The 22,150-nt window shown below is 42.4% G+C and overlaps 1 protein-coding gene across 1 annotated transcript in view; it reads right to left on the reverse strand.

Annotated features, from left to right (window-relative positions):
* Positions 1 to 592: 592 nt before the first annotated feature.
* The window catches only part of LOC103462298 (protein TANC1-like), a 25,336-nt gene continuing 3,778 nt past the window's right edge, over positions 593 to 22,150 (reverse strand). Inside the window, 20 exon segments of the mRNA XM_008404987.2 lie at positions 593 to 915; positions 918 to 1,032; positions 1,163 to 1,263; positions 3,185 to 3,331; positions 3,419 to 3,510; positions 3,591 to 3,620; positions 4,139 to 4,271; positions 4,652 to 4,827; positions 4,932 to 5,055; positions 5,824 to 5,957; positions 7,986 to 8,067; positions 8,286 to 8,495; positions 9,572 to 9,808; positions 9,907 to 10,029; positions 11,287 to 11,395; positions 11,483 to 11,586; positions 11,856 to 12,056; positions 15,768 to 16,076; positions 17,973 to 18,139; positions 18,911 to 19,142. Coding sequence (XP_008403209.2) covers positions 691 to 915; positions 918 to 1,032; positions 1,163 to 1,263; positions 3,185 to 3,331; positions 3,419 to 3,510; positions 3,591 to 3,620; positions 4,139 to 4,271; positions 4,652 to 4,827; positions 4,932 to 5,055; positions 5,824 to 5,957; positions 7,986 to 8,067; positions 8,286 to 8,495; positions 9,572 to 9,808; positions 9,907 to 10,029; positions 11,287 to 11,395; positions 11,483 to 11,586; positions 11,856 to 12,056; positions 15,768 to 16,076; positions 17,973 to 18,139; positions 18,911 to 19,142 — 3,051 coding nt within the window. The 3' untranslated portion in view covers positions 593 to 690.

Raw genomic sequence — 22,150 nt, forward strand, 5'->3', positions numbered from 1 at the left:
TCCATGACCCCCATGAAGGGCCGGGGCTTCAGCTCGGGCTTTGCCTTGAAGCTGCCGCTGCTCTTGATGGGACACGGGGGAAGGTCCGGCCCCGGCTGCCTGCCTCCGCAGTCCGACAGGTTCCCGCTGGAGGCCTGGCTGGAGCTGGAGCCCCTCGAGCCTGCAGTCCCCCCGCCTCCTCCACCGCCATCCCTCCTGCCGTCCAATCCGGACCCCAAAGCCAGAGCGAGGCTGTCCAGCGGGCCGGAGTGGGCGGACAGTCTGTCGGAGCCTCTGGAGAAGCTGGAGGAGCGCGGCTGGAACATCTGGAGAGGCCCGGGCGGGGATGAGCTGTTGGGGGACAGCGGGTGGTAATGCTCGGTGGGACTGTGTCGCGAGTGTTCGCTGGCTGACCCGGAGCAGATGTCTATCCCGCCTGGAGGGGCTGGCCTCAGGGAGGTGGAGATGTGCCTGCCTGGTAGCGGGCTAGACGGGCCGCAGAGAGACATGGGCCTGACCGCGCCTCTGCTGCCCGACTGCAGAGAGTGGCAATTGTGATGAGTCCTGCCGCTCTGACTCTGCGTCTGTCTGCTCATGCCGTGGACGGGCTCAGACGCGTCCACAAACAGCTGGTTCTGAACAAAGTCGTCGGGAGGGAAGCACGGGGACTGATCGGGCAAACCAAACGTCACGCCTCCGGGGAGCGTCCGGTTAGGACCGTATGGATTCAGAGGCCAGAACTCCGGACTCTTCCCACAGTGGAGACCCACCTCGTCCCCTTCCTCCCGGTCCTCCTCCCTCTCCGGATTGAGCTGGTCTGCTGGGATCGGCCTCTCCAGGCTTCCCTGTGAATAGACGTCTGCTTCCTCCTCTGTGGGTTGGTGATGGTGGGCGTGGGGGTCCCTGTTGTAACCCGGCACCGCGTTGTTGCCAACTAGCTTCTGATGATGTTTGCATTCTTCCTCTACTCGCACCAGCAGGCGGCGGATCTCCCGGTTGGACGGGCAGAGCCGTGCCGCTTCGTGGAGGTCTGCCAGCGCTGCAGCAAACTGCCTGGAGAGGACAGGGGGGAAACCAAGAGGGTCTTTTTGAAACACAAAAATACTTTACAGAGCCACAGAGGATTTTCACATGAATTGCTCTAATTTCACATAACAATAAACTTAAACGCGGTATGATTTACCTGCTGCTCCTCTTGGCCCGCGCTCGGGCGTAATAAGCCTCATAAGACCGGGGTTTCAGTTCCAGAGCTTTAGTCGCAAAATCCTCAGCGATGCCAAAATCCTGCGTTGTCACAAAGAACCATCGTTTTAGCTACACTGCTGTGAAAATGTATCGTAAAAACAATTTGTCGTATCAGACAAAGGTAAGCCTGGAAAAAATGTAAACAGTTTTCAAGTACAAACTGCCATGCAGAGGCATATCATTTAGATTTAAGTGCCCACTTTGACTAGGCCACTCTAAGATCTTTGATATTTTTTTTCTACATATTTGCTTAAACTGTCTCCAAGTGACAGGTTAGTATGAGACAGATAATCTGTGAAAAAACTATCAAGTTCCTCTGCCTCTTTCTTGTGAGCGTATTGTTCTCTGCAGAAATAAACAGCTTGGTCAGAAGCAACCAATCAGGGCCAGGAGGAGTTACCATGGCCACAGATGACGGTGAATAAATACTTTTTCCTGTAATGGTAAATTATTTTTCCACCATTAGCACATTTAGCAGCATGTACAAAAGCATGACTGACAGCACAAAGACCTTCCTCCTGGCTCTGATTGGTTGGTTTTGACCGAGAGCGTTGCGTGTCTTCAGACGGCAATAAAAGCACTGGGAGGAATTATTTTTGTAAGCGTTATGTACTGCAGCTTTAAGTATGGTATGTTGTTCATATCTTGAAGCATCACACTGCCACCATTGTGTTTGGTTGTGGATGCGATGTCCTTTTTTCTCAAATGTTAGTTTTATGCCAGATCTTGTACGCCTTCCAAAAAGTCCCTAGTTTGTTCGGAATATTTTGCTAAATGTCTGTTTATTGGCAGGTCTTTTGTTTTCCTTTTGCTCAACAGTGTTTTTTCTTTCTCCCTCATGGATGCCATCTTTGTCTCTTTTTTTATTGCTTAATTGTGAACTCTGAAATGGATCGAGTCAAGTGACGCCTTTCGATGTAGATCTCTGGAGCAGCTTAGTACCTTCTACAGGCTGAAAGTGACTAAAGGTTTCTATAGATGTGTTGCTTTTTGTCATCTTTAATCTGGTTAGATTTAATGGCAATAATCAGACCTGATTAAAATGTGGTTATTTGCCATTAATTTATATTTTAACAAGGGGCGCACCCACAATTTGTATTAACTCTGGTTATTAGCTGAAGAAGAAAAAAATAGGCCTGTAACGCCGCGAAAACATTTTCACAACACAGTCTGACGCCACGCTCAGGCCTCAATCATTCTTATTGACGAGAAGGAGAAGCGAGCGAAACAGGCTGAGAGCTGCTGCTTGTTTTCCTGCAGGTTTTCTCCGCTCCTCTCATCACTCTCAGGTGAATATTTAATGACGCCGACACAATGTGAATTTGTCCTTGGAAAAGAGGTCAAAACAACGGCGCTGAATTCTGATAATCGCTGATGAATGTTTAATGACGGTATCATGTACACTCTCCCTCGTTGGCTCTCCAAGCCAAAAAACATTTTGAGTTACAACGATGAGGATCCAGCCGGCGCGCTGTAAATATGCCGCCCTGTCAAAACGCACAGAAAGGGAGAGCGCTCCCTCCCGTCGGTCGGAGAGAGTGACCTTATCACATCACATTATTTGCTCCATTATTCATCGGCTGCAGTGACCCTAAGGATGGCATTTTTACACAGTCTGTTAGGACGTCTGTCATCACCAGGGTGGTTTCTAAACCTGGCCGCAGGCCACGCACATCCGTCTCCGCGCTAACAGCACGCACATTATGCTTCCACCTGCTTCCGGGTCCTTCTCTCTGTTTATCGTACCAGGGAGACGTCGAATTAGGTCTGAAAAGCAGCAATATTTCTGCAGGGTGCCCGCACTAGTAGCTTTTTAATGTTTAGAGAGATAAATTATATATCCGAAGGAAAGCGTCCCCGTGTACTGGTCAGCCCGTCCTTCTTTTCCCTTCCCTCAGCATCTAATAAACCTGCTGGTGTTAAATAGTGCATGAGTGATACGGCTTTTTTAGGACCTCACGTTGGTTTTTCTGCGGCAGCGCGAGAGGTTCAGATAGAGGGAGACTCTCAGGTCTTTGAGTCCTTTCAGCTCGTCTCCCTGGCCCTCGCGAGGGAGCTTCCTCAGAGCGTACTGGTAGCGCTGGCCGGCTTCCTTCATGCGCCCCTTCTGAGGAACAGAAAGGGGTCGCCAGGATCAGGCTTGGAGCTTTTTTATTCCAGAGATTCTTCACAACAAACCCTGGATGAAAGTTACCTTGTATAGTATGTTTCCTTCCTCCATCAGCTTCTGCAGCAGGATGAGGAGAATGTCGGGTTTGGAGGAAGCCATGGCCCACGTAGCGTGACCTGACGGTGGAGGCGTACAAACGTTTATCTTCACGCGATCCGGCTCGCCGCGTCGCTTTTGCGTTTGATAAATCACGTACCTGATCGATCGTGGGGAGTGGTTTTGTAGCCTTCGTCATTTGCGATGGAGAGCGAAGGAGGATCAAAAAAAAAAAAGAAGAGGTGAGAAGGAATTTTGAGTAAATAAGATGAAAACGTAGCAATGACCTGCACAGCAATGCTAAAGGAAAACAAATCTAAATCATCTCTTGATCAGGGTATGACAGAAACTACGACACACAATCTTACCAAGTATTTTGGTCTAGTTTCCAGGACGAATGTCTTGAATACACTTGAAATAAGACAAAACTAACTTACAAATCACTTTTTAGCACAACATAGGAGCTTGTTTTAAGCTCCTAAATTATGGATCATAGCATATGCCTGTACATGTACTGTATGAATTTACGTCTGCATGTCTTTTTAGCAGATTTTAGCTTTTTGTGTGAGTGCATGTTGCCCTGGCTGATGGCACTTTAAATGTTGTCCACTTGCCAATGACAGTACAGCCTCTATTCTGTTCTAATACTAAAATTCCTGCATGCAGGATTCACTGCTCGTGCATACTGCTACTCGTTGTGTTTTTTACTTGTTTTGGATCCTTTCTTAAGCAGTGAAGCAACCAGAGCCGGGTTCTGGCAGCCCACCGGTCGATCCGAACCTCTGGTACCGCCGTTGTCTGACCGCTCCAGCACCGCTCCGTGCTCCACCAGGCTGTGCACCTGAAAACAGATTCACACTCCAACAGAGTGTCTTCGATACCTCAAGTCATCTGGTTGATTGCCTCCTGCCCCCTCCGCTGCAGTCGCAAACACCGACAACAGCGTGCTCGGCTAGTTAATCCCACTGATTCTTGTAAAATGTTAATCATCAAAAAGTTTTGATTGTCTTCACGGTGATCAAGAGGCTCGGCGTGAAGCTTTGCGACTCCGTGTGACGCGTGATTGCCGCAGTGCAAACGATTTAATTGCGATTCCAGTCAAACAATAATTATGTCTTGCAACTGATTGTCATCAGGCTCTCTGCAAGGCCACGAGGACCTTAATTCATACTTCCTTTTCTGTAAAACAAACAATTTTCGACACAAAAGCAGGAAACCCACTGTATCTGCGTCCCCGTTGAGGGCGGCCAGGTCGAGCGGAGTTCGTCCCTGCCGGTCTGGTTGGTTCAGATCTGCTCCCGCCTCCACCAGGAGCTGCACCACGCCCTTCTGGCCCTTCATGCAGGCCCAGCTAACCGCCGTCAGCCCCTCCTGATCGGCAGAGGACAGAGAGGCACCTGGCCACCGACACGTGATGCGAATGTTTGATTTTAGATCAATGGTCAACAAATGTCACTGTAAATGTAAAGTGTGAAAGTCGGGGGTTGGAGTTGTTTCTCACCCTTCGCCAGCAGGAGCTCAACCGTGGCGGCGTGTCCTTCGGAGGCGGCCAAGATCAATGCGGTGCGACCCTGTTTGTCGCTGATATTGATATCTGCACCTTTCTTTAAAAGCAGCTCAGCAACCTGGGAAAAACAAAAGGGAAAAAAATTTTAAAAACTGTTGTCTTATTTTTCAAATTTCCATATTTTTCAGCTTATTTTTTGGCTTATTTTTATTCCTAAAAAATAATTATTTGCTACAGATTTACAGTGGTGTAGCCTACTATATGAAACATTAAAGACTGTTAACGAAACCTGACAACAGTGGAAACAAACAAACAAAAAAATCTTAATTTTTCAAATGTGTTTGTTTTTATTGCAAAAATATTTTTCTTTTAATTCAAATAATTTAGCTTTTTCTAGTCTGAAGTAGAGAAGCTATGTGTTTATGTAACATATTGCACATGCTTTGTAGATTTTTAAAGTGAGTTTTTATTTTTGCATTTCTAATTTAGAAACAGCTGCCATGCAAGTTGCTGTCATTTGGAGCAACTTTGGGAGTTTCTTCCAGTCTGGTCCAAAGACATTTCAGCAGCTGGACAGGCCATGAATTTAGATTTAAAACCTGGCACTACTACACACCTGAGAGACACTCACCCATCACACATGCACATAAATCTGTATAAACACATATTCATTATGATTTCTGAGTCCTGAAGGCTAAGCTGAAGATTTAAAGCAGTAGATTAGCTGAAAACGGCTACTTATTTTACCTTGGACACAAAAAGCAATACTTTCCCGTGCTCCATTGCATATTTCCTCACTTCTCCAGACATCATAAGCAGTAAAAGCAAACTGTATGTTTTTCAGATCAGGACACCCTGTGTCTGCGACCGAGGCCCCTCCCCTCACCTGTGTGTGGCCGTGCTTGGCGGCGCTGAGCAGTGGGACCATGCCTCTGCGGTTTGGTACCTCCAGCTCTGCTCCGTGCTCCAGGAGAAACACACACATCTCCAACCGCCCTCTCCCCGCTGCCGCGCTCAGCACTGATGGAGGGGTTGGCAGGGAGATCAAACGGCGAGGAGAGGTAGAGGATGGAATCGGCACATTTGGGAGAGAAGAAGAGGCATCACTTAGACACAGAAAAGGGAAAAAAAAAGAAGACTTTTCATGTTGCAATCATTTGAGTGTACTATTCTGGTGAGAGGCTTTTGTGCTTTGAAAGATTTATTTCTGTTCCTAGGATAGAATAAATTGTACAACAAACACTAGTATAGGTTTGAATTTAGCGTGAGTTTTCTCTAATCCACAAATGGTTAAAATTTTACTTAGGAGCTCATATGTATACATACATCACCAATAACATTTGGCTAAGTTTTGATGATGTTTGATTCTGGCCAAAAGTTGTCTAGATTCCCTGACACAGATCCAGATTTTAAGCATAGCTATAATTTTCCAACAGAGTGGAGGTCAGAGCTTCACTAAAGCAATTCCAGAAACGTAGTAATTCCTGATTTGTCTCTTCAGAAATGAGTTTTAATGTTCTGGGATCATCATCGTGTCCAGCTTTTCAACCAGCTGGACCAAACCGTCCCTCCCTCAGACCCTTCTGGATTGTTTAATAAATGCAGAAACCTCCAAGGCTCCAAACATCTATCATGAGCTGGAAGGTGATGGAGCAGGCGTCTCATTATCCACAGTGAGGCAGGTTTTAACACAACAGTGGAGTGACGGGCTGCAGACCAAGAAAGAAGCCGCTTTTCCTAAACCGACTTTGAAAATCGACTAAAATTTGCAACTGTATACATAGAGAAACCAAATGCACGAGAACAACTTTATTAGTCAGATGAAAGAAAAAGTAGAAAAAACGTTTGGAGGAGTCATGATGAGACATTAACTTGAAGTCGGTGTGTGACTTCATTGGTAGAGCAGGTGCACCATGGGTAGAGACTCCCAATTACATTTTTTCCCCTTTCTCGTCCCCTTTTCAAATTACTGTTCAATAAAGCCAACAGGAGAAAATGAAATCTTAAAAATAATCTAACATAAAACCAACTCCAAAATATGGTGACTGACCAAAACCGGAGCTTTTTAAAAAAAAAAAAAGTCTCAGACATCAAAATGTTATCAGTGTTCCTTAACAGCTAAATAAGAATCAGAGGCAGCTTACAGAAGCAAATCTCTGAATAACCTGCGCCCTCCTCAACCAGCTGATATTATTTTGACAAATGGTGGTCCTTATTTTCGCTACAGTCTTGCTGCTAATTGAGCAGCTTGGGATAAAAGCGAGGTATCGATGCGTTTTAACCCCACAGCAAAATGACTTTATATTTCTCGCGTCCACATGCCTCAGAGGCCAGTCAATTACACAATGCTGCCTTTAATGAGGAGACATTGTCATGAGGGACAAAGAACAAACAGAGACTCAGTCTTTGCTTTGAAAAGCTTGGATTTAAATACACACGAGTGAAAATGCTCTCATTAAAGACAACATTCAATAAGCGTGATGCACTCTGTACGCCGCTGCCTGGGGTAATCTAAAGAGAAGCTGGAACGCCTGGTTCAGTAATAAGACCTTAACATGACTGTTTTACCTGCACTAATGGACTCTAACCCAATGATGCAGAGATTTCATACTATATATGTGATTTACAAGGCTTTTTCGTGCTCCCGCGTTTTCGATCCGAGGACTGCAGGGGACTTTTTAACACAATTACACCGTAATGGTGCAGCGAGCACAGATGAAGGCTCCGTCCGACGTGGCCTCACGAAATGGACCAAACGGAAATCTGCATCTGTGACGAAGGTGAAATATCGCAGCAGAATAACTGCCACTCTTTGGATGCCGTAAAAATCGCCTTCACTCGATTTAGCTTCATTTCGGTAAAACAAAGCCGTTTGGTATCAGCCAGAGTGGCGCCAAGTTATAAATTTGTAACTTTAAATTTACAGGAAAGAGACAGAACCAGCCTGACATGTTAACACTTGAGCCCTTGAGCGTGACTCCAGCACCACGCTGACGGACGAAAATAGGTGAGAAAGATAAATCTTTGTGACTGATGGGAGAAACGCACCCGTTTCTCCCCAGAGTGAGTCGTGAGCGTCCATCTGCACTGCCAGCTGTTCATCTTTCAAGTCCAGAAAGCTTTTCACCACCTGCAGAAAAGAAATAACACAATTTGACAGTCTTCTATTACTGCCTTGCTGCATGCAGAACACAGACCAAAGCACCAGCGGAGCTTGAACTAGAGAAAATAACAATCGGCTTCAAAGGTAATCTCCTGCGTCTGCCGAGGACTTGCACCATGATCTACATGCAGATGTATTTCATCGGCGTTAAAAATTTTTTTTTGTTTTTTTTATCTGAGTTATACCTGCGTGTGTCCCACACTAGCCGCGGCCGTCACCGCTTGCTGGGCTGCCTGTGTTTTCCCAATCGTCGTCTCATTGCCGTGTTGCTGCTGCGGATCGGTAGGGACATCTGCGCCCCAATCCTGGCCCAGCAAGATGCCGGTGATTTCCGCATGGCCTTTCAGGCCGGCATGGACCAGCGCACACTGGCCGCTCTTATCGGCGTGTCCCACCTGGCAACAGAGGGGAACACAGAGGGACCCTCAACCCTCATCCTGGCTGAGGCTGTAATACACTGGCCTAGATCAGTCCCGTTTATTTCATCTCTCTCCCAGAATAGAGCTTCAAACTGTGGTGACTGTAAAACCAGAGCAGTCCAGATATCTTAAGAGGCAGAGTTCTGTCACTGTAGTGCAGGATATTACTGTAGAAACCTTTTCAAATGTGGATACAAGGATAAAAAAATGTGTATGCCCACCCCTTACATTGTATGTTTCTTCTTATTTCCCATTAGCCACATGCATTTCAGAATGATAGCCATTTTTTAAATCGGACTACATTTTTGACACCTTTTACAAAAAATTATTGCCATAAAACGTTACCCATTATTATGGATTAACTTTATCAAACCTGAAACTGAAGGAGATGAAGATGTGTGATGGACTGAGAGACAGTTGTCTTTATGATGGTTAGCTTTAGCCGTTTAGCATTAGCAGAGATGAGATTCTTGTTTAGCAAATTAATGGCACTTTTTTTGTTTAGCTGTGCTCACCGCAGGAAATAACTACTGCCGATTTTAATACAAACATATATTTTCCATCACACCATGGCGGCCATTTTGAAAAATGTCCACAAGAAAAGGAACTCACAAGATCAAGAACATGTATCTGATTTCTATAGCTCAAAGTATGTCGCTATGCATTAATCTAATTGATGATTTTGCTATGACAACCAGGCCATTTTGGCCATCTTGAAAAGTATAAACATTTTCAGTAAACATGATTTCTCTTGGTCCAATCATGTATTATTTGACACCAAAAGTATTCATCTGTGATAAAAATGGACAAATTTAGTGGAAAAAAAAAAATCTTACTTGACAGCCATCTTGAAAAATGACTGGCAACTTTAATTTCTCAGTAGCTAACTTTTTTCCCCCATCTTTTTCAAAAAAGCAAGCCACTGAAGCATCTCTGCCAAGTTAGGTTCTTGCATCCACATGTGAGAGATTTTGCTGAAATATTAAATAATCTGCTACAGCACAAGAACATTTAGACTGGTCTACGGTAAACTCTATAGAAACGACACTGACCTTTGCTTCTTTCTTGCAGAGCAGGCTGACGATGTCGGCGTGTCCCGCCGCAGCCGCCAGACAAAGCGGCGTCATGCCGCTGCCAGTGGTCCCGTCTACAGGCGCACCCATTTCGAGCAGCAAAGCCACCATCTCCACATGACCCAGGTGGGCATGAACAGCCAGGATGGGGGCGTGTCCTATCACCTCCGTACACCAGGTCACACTCGCCCCACCGAGCATCAGCAAACGACTTACCTGCGACACCATTTTCACAAGGCAACAAAATATATATCTTTGTCTGAATTCTCTCCGTGCAGAAAGATGTTCTGTTAAAGCTCACTGCTGTGTGTCACCTTGATGTTAGGGGTGTACAGGTTCCTCAGGGAGCCCAGTGCAGCTGACAGACTGTCTGTGCTGCAGTTTACCCACATGGCCTGAAGAACGCTGGAGGACACGCCAGTCTTCTTACTCAGACCCTGTGTGTGAGGAAGACAAACACACAGAGTCAGATGACACCTGCTCCGTTCTGCACGGCACAATCTGAGTCGTGTCTCAGGAGTAAATCAACATGAACAGCGTGAAGCACTCACACTGAAGAAACAATATCAGCTGTGGGTGTTTACATATGACTAGTGTTGATACGTGTGGTTGATGTGAAGGGATTTTTTTTTTAAAGTGAGGTTATATGGAGGTATTATGAGTAGTCAGTGTCTTCTAAAAGGTAAAGGTGAATATGAAGAATAAAGGGGAATCATCACAGTCAACAAAAATAAAGTCTTAAAAACATCAGTCTGTGTGTAAGTAAATAATATGTTTCACTGAATGACTTGAGTCTGAAATGAATAAACCTTTTAATATTCTTATTTACTGAAAATGGACTGCATGTCACTAAATATTACACATCTCAACTTTTGCATGAGGCAATTATTAAAATGTTCCCACCTAGTTAATACCAGATAGTAGAATGGGTAACACTTTATTTGAAGGGGGGTGAATAAGACTGACATGACACTGTGATAAACATGTCATAACAACTGTTATGAACATGAATAAGCCTTCATGAATATTTATGACAGTTGCCATAAAGCGTCATTCGGTAAATTATGACACTTTTAATACACAGTTGACATTATTCAAAATGTCTTTGTTATGACAACTTGACATTAACCAAGAAATCATTACTGATATAAATTTGTTATAAAAGTATTACTGATTGCACTTTAACAATTAGGTAACTTTATGTTATAAAAGGTAAAGTTTAAACAGTAATGATTTATTGGTTAATGTCAAGTTGTCATAACAAAGACATTTTGAATAATGTCAACTGTGTATTAAAAGTGTCATAATTTACCGAATGACGCTTAATGACAACAGTCAAATATTCATGAAGACTTATTCATGTAACAGGTGTTTATGACAGTGTCATGTCAGTCTTATTCACCCCCTTTCAAATAAAGTGTTACTGTAGAATGTAATAATAATTTAAACAAATTAAAAATGCACTCAAACTGCTAGCAATGTTTAAGTTTGGGTTGTTTGAGGGGCATTACATGAGCTCCGTCTGTGATGGCATAACTCTGCCCTCTTCTATAAATAAACACTGACTACTTATAAGCCCATACAATCTTACCCTCCCACCCCCAAAAAACTGACTTTTACGGACCAGAGGAAGATGCTCATGTGTTCAGTAACAGGCCTACAGTTAAACACCGACCACTCGGAGGTGTTGTTACTTTGAAAATGTGGGCTTTGAGGATGTGGTGTCCCAGTTCCATGGTCTGCTGACGGTTCAGCTTTCCCTCCTGTCTGGAGAACATGAAAGCCAGCAGAGCGTGGCCACTCCTGGAAAGACACGTACGTGCAAGAGTTTGATCATTTGAGTGCTCAGATACCAAAACTGATGTATCATGAATAGAAAGTTAGGCTCACCTCGGGTCACAAAGAAAATCTGTGCTTTCTCCATCTGCTCTCCAGACCAGCCACTCTCTGAAGGAGGGATGGCACAGCATCCGCGTGCCATCCCTGCGTCTGACCTTCAATCACATGACGATAATTGAGAAAAACTGAGTCAAATTACACTTTGGGTTGTTTGACTGGCACGTTTGCAACTAAATGGACCCTGACTCACAATTGGATTGATCTACGTCAGTCTAGCAAAGGTTTCTATGCTCAAGCCCTCACAGTAAATAAAACCCCTCCATATTATTAGAGCCATCGAGTTAAGTCACTAAACGACAGATTCAATCCAAACAAAGGCTGAATCATTATAGATTCTTCCACGAAGTAACATCAGGGGTCTTACCATGAATCCAGCCAGACTGTCTAATCTCTGCTGGAAGTCGTTCCACTCCAGCTCCCCCTTCACACTGCCTGCGTTCAGTGCCCTGAACATTTGTTCATCAGTCAGTGGGTGCAGAGACGCCAGCGCCACATTTAGCACCGGAAGGACCTGCTCGAAGACGTCTTTATCCGGAAAGCTCGCGCGACACATCAGCAGGTACACCTAGCAGACAGAGCCAGTTGTCGTTGAGGCTTTACATTTGAAACGTGACGTTTTTACTAATATTGTCGTATGTTAACTCTGATTGATGTCGCGCTGATGCATGAAAAAAGTCTGCTTGTGGAAACGTATACGCTTTTTTTGTGCACAGTGCTGGAGTTAGTTCGAAAACTCTTACATGTCAGATGTTTGTCTCATATGGGTTCATTGTAAACACTAATTAGATCATCTGGACCGAGGAAAGCATCTGCTGCGGAAGGGAAACAACAGAAGCTCGTCAGCATGTTGGATTCCATTTCCCCCCCATGATCTCAGCTGGTTCGTGTTTCAGCTATCCGGATTGTTGGATCGTTAGACTTCTGATGTCGAAGTCAAAAGTTTATGTACAATATGTGTGTATATATATGTGGCTTAAAGTAACAGAAATAAATGCTTTGTTTCTGTATTACACGGCTAGTCAAAAACGTATAATAATGCATTCAATAAAGATTAACAGTGATTTTTTTTTCCACACTTTATGCTACAAGCTGATTCTAAAATCCATTTGTTAATAGTTTCCTCATGTTTTATGAGACAAATGGCAAATTTAAACCAAAATTTAACCTTAAAGATTCAGCTTTTGCTTTGAAGCTGACTCTCGAGTTGCAACTGGATTCAGTTGATTGAACAAAATACTTAATGGAACAATCTAGTCTGGTCTATATGAGGTTTTGCAGTTCTGAAGGGCTCTGAAGTCAAATGAAATGTCTGTAGATATTCATAGCTGAACTGCATGAAGGCATAAATCTGGGAAAGGCTACTAATAAAATATTGGTAACATTGAATGTTCTGAAATCTACTGTGGTCTATTATTCTGAAACTGAAGAATTCCTCGTTATACGCCCTGAGGAAAGTGAATAATCAAGGAAGAGGGATCTAGGTCATAGAGGTGATCATTTGAGCTCCAGCGTTTCTTGTGGATGTAGCAGAAACAACCAGAAGTCCAACCACCAATAACTAATCAGGCCTCCATCTCCCAGTGGCGAGGCAAGCTTCAATTTTGCAACAATAGCTGATTCAGATGGCTGAAATATCTCTTTTTTGCCTTTGGGGTCAAAACTGTCAAGTTACAAGTCATAAAGGCTTTTTTAGTTTGTTTTACTTTTGAAAACGACAAAGACCGTTTTACTGTAAAATTGTCTGTTTTCAACTAAATAAATTATATTTTATTGAAACAAAACCAAGTGTTCTGATTTCTTTTACAAAGATCTCTGTTGAACCAAACTATAAAAAGAGATTTTTTTTTCTTTTTACTGCCTTAACCACCTCCACGGATGAATAAAACTTATTCTGTTTTTCAAATGTGGTCCAGGGACCCCAACAGATCCCAAAGCCAAACTTAACCAGATTTTTACAAAATTCCACACATTAACAGGTAAGAAGACAACCTTAAAATCTGTTTTTACTTGATTTAGTTTTTGGTGCATTACAAGTTTTAAAGCAGTGTGGGGAAAAAACGGTAACACTTTATTTGAAGGAGTGTGCATAAGACTGACATGACACTGTCATAAACATGACATAACATCTGTCATGAACATAAAGAAGTTTTTATGAATGTCTATGACAGTTGTCATGAAGTGTGATTCGGTAAATAATGACACTTTTAATGCAAAGTTGCTCTAAAGGTTGCATTGAAAGTCCATTAAAAATGCCAACTTTGCATTAAATTATCATAATTTATAAAATTATGCCAAGTTGGCACTTTTAATGCAACTTTTAGAGCAACTTTGCATTAAAAGTGTCTTTATTTACCGAATCACACTTCATGACAACTGTCATAGACATTCATAAAAACTTCTTTATGTTCATGACAGATGTTATGTCATGTTTATGACAGTGTCATGTCAGTCTTATGCACACCCCTTCAAATAAAGTGATACCAAAAAAACAAATCTATTCTTCTATAGTAAGTGTAGAAAAGGTGATCATACCGATTGCCTTTCCCTCTTGTGTATTTTACTTGCAGATGAAAGATTTAGTTTTCTTTTCTTTTAAAGGCAAACATTAACTAGCAATACAGAGAGATTACTGTAGCATTGTGGTGCCAATATCTCTGTGAGGCGTATTCATCCAGCAGGATGTTAAAAGTGCTTGAAGAGTTATAAGTTCAGAAGCCACTGACAGCGTGTAATTATTCTTTTGAACCTGAGAAGAATGCAAACATCTATACAATGTAGACGTCCAGAAAGTTTTTAATTTAGCCCTAATTTGGCCCAATTACAGACGTTATAGACAAAAATCCCGAACCTTTTCTATTCTAGGAGTTCAAGAGAAAAACCAACACATATTTAACCCACTATTATTCTCCACATTCATGACATAATCGCTAAATCATTATGCATTCCAATTTGTGTGAATACAACAAGCCATGCTTCTCTGACATCCTAATTTCTTAACACTTTTAATTATGTCACATCACAATGCTTTTACCTTTGTTGCAGTTTCCTAATTCTGGCATTCTGCGTAAAGTTTTTGATCCTGTCATGTTATCTTTAATAATCTGAACAGCGTGGGGGTAAGCTTCTTCTCTGTTTTCATAAAAGAAAAGACCAGAACAATAGCCGCCTGCCTGTGTGATTGGTGCGTGGACACTAATTACTTCAGCTTCAGGGCATTTTCTGACAGGCGGCTCACCAGGGTGACAGATGAGTGTTAAGACATTAAACTTTAGCCGATAAAAGACAGAAGGGCAGCTTCCAAAAATACACCTACAGAAGAGAGCGCCTCTCTTTCTTTGGTGGGAGCGAATGCTAAAGATTACGCAAGAAATAAAACAAGAACTTAATAAAATAAATGTACGTCCACCTCTGAGTTGTGATCTAACACAGCGTGTCCTGCAACAGTAACACATTTTCTCGCCACAAACTTAAAGATGTGTTATTGGGATTTTTGTGGGATGCACAAACACAATGAAACAGCACAAATAAAAATCTGGAAAGTGTAGTGTGTGTTTGTTTTCGTCCTCCCCGCAAAGACACACTTTGCTGCAATTAGTTTTTTGGGGTAAGTCTCTATCAGCTTTGAATGTCTAGAGAGTTTTTGCTCATTCAGGTTAGCTCAAAGACACATATTCGCAACTGTATTTAGGTCTGGGCTTTGACTTGGCCAACACATGAATGTGCCCTGATCTAAACCAGTCCACCGTAGGTCTGGCAGGTGAACCAGGTTGAAATCCTAAAGTATAATAATTGAAATGCCAACAGATTTTCCACCTGAGCCGTGGATCTCTTCGGCTCCTAAGTTCTAATGCTCTCCTTGGTTTCTGTGTGTCATTTTCTGGCCTGTCAATTTACATAAACAGGATTGTATTTGTAGGTTCGCAGCTGTGTTGTACCGCTCATTTCAATTAGTGACTGATGCATGAAGGTAAACTTTATTCATTAGGTAAATTGTAAACGGCTTACATTTATACATCACATTATCAAGTCAGAGGACTCCAATTGGCTTTACTATTGTAGCGTAAAGCTATTGGCTTTACGCTACATTCAGTCTTTCATACAAACATTCACACGCTGATGGTGGTGAGCTACGTTGTATCCACAGCTGCATAGCTTATTTATAAAATTTGGAATAAATCGAGGTTTCTAGTTTTAATGTGACAAAACAGGAAGAAGTTGAGAGGCACCTTTGAATCTTTTGTAATGCAGCATCCGAAGACAAACACAAATGTCTGACCTCTGACAGGGAGACGGGCACAACCAGGTAGTTTCCTCCTTTCAGAGCCAGTTGACCTTTGTGGAAGAGATCCAGAGTCAGCTGGAGATAGAGGATGGAGCCGTGGCTCCGGGTCGAGAGGTTGCTGCTGAACTTGCTGAGGAGCAGAGGATCAGGAGCCGAGCCTGTCGGCGTGGTAACATTAGTGGCAATCTGGCTGCTGCCGCTGACCCGGTGATGGATGTAGTCGCTCAGGTCAGCTCCCAAATCGCTGCTGTCTGGCAGGATGTCCAGTGAAATGCCAGCGAAGGGAAGGAGTGTGGTGATTTCCTGCACAGGAGGAAGACCGCTTAACTACAGATTCAGTACATATACATCAGCATTTAGAGAAACGTCTCTTTGGCACATAAGCTAAACATAAAGGCATCAAAAATCTGGAGTCATTATTCAAATGCTGTTGTCTCTGACTCATGCAGAGCCATGGGAAGGAGTACAGTAAATAGTGTGACAATGACTCAAGCTCCACCATTGCTCACAGGCATCTCTCAGATTCACATTTCAGTTTCTCTCTTGCCATCTCCAGCTGCTCAGTGTTGGCTAAAACAGGCTATGATGAACAAAAAAAAATGTTTCTCAGTCAATAAGTGCTTCAATTAAAGAAAACTGACATTTAGTTTCAGGAACACAGTGCATCCCTGGTTGCAAACTGTGCTGTACTTAACTCTTTCACTACCCTCTGTGTTTTTAATGAAACTTCCCGTATATTGAGGATGAAAACGCAAGAGTAGAATAACAGTCCTGCTTTTCAATTTTGTCATCTTTTTCTTTTTCTCTCTGTCTTTGGACACATCTTGAGGAAAAGGACTCTAACATGTTTTGTATTCCTCCAAACTCTAATTTAATTATGTAATCGTCTGGCGAGCTGTCAAGCTCCGTGCTCCCAGCAGACTCCCGCTAGCATTACCAACAATTCAGTGTGTAATCCATGCAAGCTTTTGGAGGCTTGGCTTCAGTATAGGACAGATGTGCCTACTGTTTGGTGAGATTAGCAACCAGATTGAGAAAATACATCAGACTACAGAGAGAGCAGCGGTGCCAAGCTCTGAACGCCACCGCCGAGCAGCGTGGTGGGAAGAGCACAACATGCTACTATCCAGCAGTTTCAGCAGCACAGCATTTAGACTTTACAAAAAGATGAAATTGCAATAGATTTGACATAATTTTGAGACAATCTGTACAATGCTCATTTAACTCAGAAAGATTTCACACATGCAAGGGTCTACTACATCATTTAACAAGATTTCACTCAACAGATTTGAAATATCTCTCCCCCCCCCTCTAAGTTAGCATTCACAGTGAAATCTGCAAATTATGCACAGTAACTTGTACATTCTGTGATTGCATCTATGCCTGCCTTTTCTTTACAAGACAGCAGTGGAATAAAGCAGTTTTTTTTTTGTTTTTTTACCAGGGAGGTGAGAAATGCGGTGCACAGTAAGACGATTATTTGTCATTTCGAGATAATCAGCACGGACTATCTCTTGAGGGAAGCACATAAACAACTGCATCGCAGACAGCGTCGTCAGTGTGAGTAATGTGGAGAAATGTTTTTCTTTTTTCAATTACCTTTTGGTATTTATTTAGCTGACAGGTGTAGAATGGATTTGCTTAAGCACAAAGAGGCAACGTAGACACAGTCGCGTTGAATGCTCATGTGAGCGTGGCTGTTTCTGTCGAACATTATCAAGCGTCTTATTTTATCGCAGAAACAGCCCACAGGAGAATCACCTGTACAGGAAATACTATCAAATATGCTAAATATAAAACTTTTGACAGGAGGCCTCAGTAATAAAAAAAAAAAGCTATTTTCACTTTTTTCGAGTTTATTCTGACCACAGAGTGGGACTGAGTGGGTGGCGTATGAGGGAAACACAGATGTAGGGAAGCAGAGGAGGAGGAGAAAATTTTTTTAGCTTATGTGCACAGTGAGGAATATTAACCGTTTAGAACTGGCGCCACCTTGGAGTGCATTATTAAGTTTTTATGGGACATGACTGTATGTTATGACAGTCAATGACAGAGCTTAAAATACACCTTGAGAGGGAGGATTCGCGCAGTCATGTGCCTCCAGTGTGTGTGGGGGGGATATTTCAGGGTTACGCAGAAGAATAAAATAGAACAGAGCCGTTGTGTGCGGCTACCTCCATCCACCACACACCAACTCACCACCAGCCCCGTCCTGACCGTGACCACCAGCTTCAGCCAGTGGGGAAACTTGGAAATGATTTTGGTGATAAAGGTGGCGACTGTGTCCCCGTAGTCCGGCTTGTGAAACTCGGCTTCGTTGAGACTGTCGACCAGTATGATGTAGTCCTCCTCGGGTAGCCTTCGCTCTGAAAACAGGAGGCAGAGAAGAGACAGAGAGACTGATTCACAATAATAAGCACAATAATAACCTGACATTGATGTTGTTACCCTTGTAAATGAGTGAGATATTGATGAGACCCGTGCATCTTTCTCTAACGGCACAGGACATAATGAGAAAACGGTTGATGTGTCTTCAGCTGAAAGAGGCCGGAGGCCATTGTTGCAAACTAACTTGATACACGACGTATCCATCATGTTTCACATTATCGAAGCTGTCAAGCCATTTCCACAAGGCTGCGAGGACCAGACAACCCACACTCACTCACACGAGGGCCTCTCCGGGTATTTTTTTTCTTCCTCTGACCTCTTTAATAGAGATGAAAAAGACAAAACACTCCTCTGCTCAGACTGCGGAGGGCCCCGACTGTAATAACACATCCATCTAGCTGACTAACTGCATCATGAGAAAGTGAGCCGGTGGCTAATGAGCCCACAACATCCGAGCCCCCCCCTTTAAAGTATTTGGTGACCTTGAAATCCCGGGGGAGGCTGATGATTCACCAGGGCAAATATAACACTCACCGTTCCTCCATCTAAAAATGACAAAACATCCGTTTGAACGCTTTAATGTTTCCAGCCGCTGACCTTAACTAGGGAAAATAATCTATGAGCCATCATAGTATCATTAACAGGCAATTTCGCGCAGGAGATGAACCCTTGGCACGCCTGAAAACCGAGCCTATTAAAAACCAAAAAGAGTTATTTAGATTTCAACAGCGCATTGTTTCCCTCAGTACCTTTGCGCAAGCTGGCCAGAGGCTCGAGGACGCCCTTCCTGAAGGCAGCGATGGGATCTTGAACGCAGGAACGCAAGCTAAGCTGATTTTGCAGGTGTGGCTCCTGTGCCAAGAGTTCCCGGTACGGGGCAAGCTGAGGCGCTCTGGCCAGCAGGGCGGCGACGCTGTGGACGAACTCCGGGACCAGGCAGGTGTAGGTGTTGTCTGCCTGGCAGAAGTGGTAGGCTACCACCTGGCAGGGGAAAGCAGAGAGTGAAACAGTGTAAAACTGAAGTGGAATCTGAAACCACCTTTTTCGCAATAATTAATTAATGTTGCTGGCAATATCTGGTGGAAACAGAAAAAGCTGTAAATGTGGAAAAAAGAGAAAAAAAAAGTTGGACGAGGAGGGGCAAGGAATGTGTGATTTGCCCATAAAATAAGCAACATGAAGCTGGAGACGCTACTGAGGAAAAGATTATGTAAAAGAAAGACCATACAGACTGTGCAGCATGTCTGAATATTTCACACATCCACCTAGTTTCAGCTAAAGTATTGAGATAAATAACAAAAATGTTTTTTTTTCTGCTTCGAACGAAAAAATAGTAATATAGCTTCGGTATGCCCAAGAGTTGCTCAAGGAGGTTTTAATTGGGAATTTTGGTGGGACTGTGAATAAATGTCCTAATTTTTTAACTATGGTGATGATATAATCTAATAGTCTATCTTGGGGATCACTCCCAAAAGGCTTTTGTTTTGCTAGATCCAACCAGCACAAGCAGCACACTGATAATGAAAGCAAAGTAAAAGTTTTAACAGGAAGTTATTTAGATTGTTACCCAGCAACATCTCCAGTTCAGTTTGCCTATTTGCTTATTTATTACAGAATTTTGAATCCCTCATGTTGGGCCTTTTACCGGTACCAATGGTAATAATCAGTGTTTTGTAATGGATGTGGTTTCCTGTAATTTAAAGTAAATTTAATGAAGTAACAGAAAAAAGTGTCAGATTGCTCTGTATGGTAGCACATATTAATGTATTACAGAAATAAATATATCTACATTTATTTCTTATTATGTACTGTAGCGTTTCATTTTGTACATTTTACTCCTGCAAAGGTATTTTTTCGGCATTAATCATCCAATACCAAAATTGAATTCAGCTAAAGCATGAATTCAAGTTTTCTGCCCACATTGCAATGATTTACAGTAGCTGCAATGCTTTTAAATTGGAATAGTGGAGACAACACAGCTGTATAATTTAGAGCATCTGTTTGCATTCCTTTAAAATACACAGCAGAGGAGCAACTTAATGTACAATTCATGACTTTAAAGTATTGAGAGTTAATGTAATAATACAAAGATATAACACAAGTAAATGTCTGCAGAAAGTAGTGGCTAAATGAGCCATACAGTAGTTTTTGTGTGTGTGTGTGTGTGTGTGTGTGTGTGTGTGTGTGTGTGTGTGTGTGTGTGTGTGTGTGTGTGTGTGAATATCAACCAGAGCTACTGTATACCCAGCAGATTAACACACAATTCCTCTCCCAACAGTCAGAGCAAACGCAAGTTGTTTTATTCAGACAGAAAAAGAAAAGTAATGAGAAGAATAAAACCAAAAGAATAAAACGAGCACTACTTATGAGACCAGGAAAAAAAATTACAATTATTTGCTTGACGGTTCGCCGTTTCTCTGTGGTGTTTCTTTATGCAGCAAGAGCAAATACTCCAGGTCTGATTGATTACAGGTCTGAGTGTGAGATAAGGGTAGTTCACGCACACACACACATGCACACACACACACGCACACACACACACAACATCATCAAAGATTTCGCTTTTGAGCAAACATCCTCACCATCACAAGCAGTCTTACTAGTTCCCATGGAAACTCTTATTGAGGCCAAGTTAGTAAATTTAGAAGCTTCTATGTCATCTATGCGATGCACTCAGCAGCGTGTTCTACATGTGCCCAGAAACAGAGACCAACACTCTGACATTGGTGTCACAAATGTGCAGCCGTGCAACTCTTTGAACATAAGACAGAAAAAACAACAACAAAAAAAACAACAAAACTACCTCCAACTACCTAAATGTCTCGTATGACTGATCCCTTGTAAGTTCTCTGTGAAATGCTGGATACACTCATAGATCCCTTGAGTTATTTTATTGTTATATTAAAAAAAACTGGCAAGACTACTGAGAACAAACAAATGAAAAGACACTGAGGGCATTCCTATAATATGAATGTGATTTTTTCCTTTCATCTGGTGTAACTGCAGGTGAGTCAGCAGTCTGCTCAGCAACAGCACAAGTAACCATATAGACATGTTCTCTGAGATAATGTGAGTGTGCAGTTGTGCTTTGTCCTGAATATGTGTGTGTGTGTGTGTGTGTGTGTGTGTGTGTGTGTGTGTGTGTGTGTGTGTTTTTCCAGTTCCATTTCTGAGAGAGGAACTACTGTGAGAAAAGGGGTCAGCTTGGAAACAGAAACTTGGTTTGGGTCCAGCATTGAAATCTGGTTTAAAAGCGTGTAGCTCCAGGCATTTGAGGAGCAGTTTCACGATCGTCCAATTGCAAAATATCTCTTATTTCAAAGCAGTGCTATCTTTAGAAGAAGCTGTGAAAAAGGTAAATCAGTTTGCTTAAACATAAAAGAATTTTAATGTCAATAAAAATATGAAATATAATTTGCTTATTGGAGTAAAAATTCAAATAACCTCTTCAAATAAAAACCCTGGCATTAAGGTTATAATTTAAGTTTCTTACTTCAGTTTAAAAATGTTTCCAGTGTTGCATTTTATCCCTCGGAAAAGAAAGAGGTGAATATTTCTCTGTGAGTTCAAGGTAGTCTTTAATGCACACTTTTATAGGTTTACAGAATAAATTACTGCAATTCTGTTTATTGGGCTTCCGAAGAAAAAACATAAACAAAAAAACAACAACACAGTCCCTCTACAACTACAACAACATTTATATCCATTAATGCCGACAAAGACCCGAAAGGAAGCTCACATTATCCCATTTATTTATAATTCTCTCCGTTGGCTACCTGAATGTTTTAAAATTGATGTTAAGGTACTCTAATGAGTTTTAAAGTGATTAATGGTTGAAACCCTCATATGTTTCAGATCTGCTTTTATTTTACAAGCCACCCATATCCTTCAGATTGCACCTTTGTTACTACCTAAAGAACAAAAACCCATAGGGAGACTTTACTTTCTTATTTCTACTTTCTCATTGCTTTGAAATATATATATATATA

The sequence above is a fragment of the Poecilia reticulata genome, linkage group LG3 (assembly GCF_000633615.1).
Source record: "Poecilia reticulata strain Guanapo linkage group LG3, Guppy_female_1.0+MT, whole genome shotgun sequence".
Classification (NCBI taxonomy): Eukaryota; Metazoa; Chordata; class Actinopteri; order Cyprinodontiformes; family Poeciliidae; genus Poecilia; species Poecilia reticulata.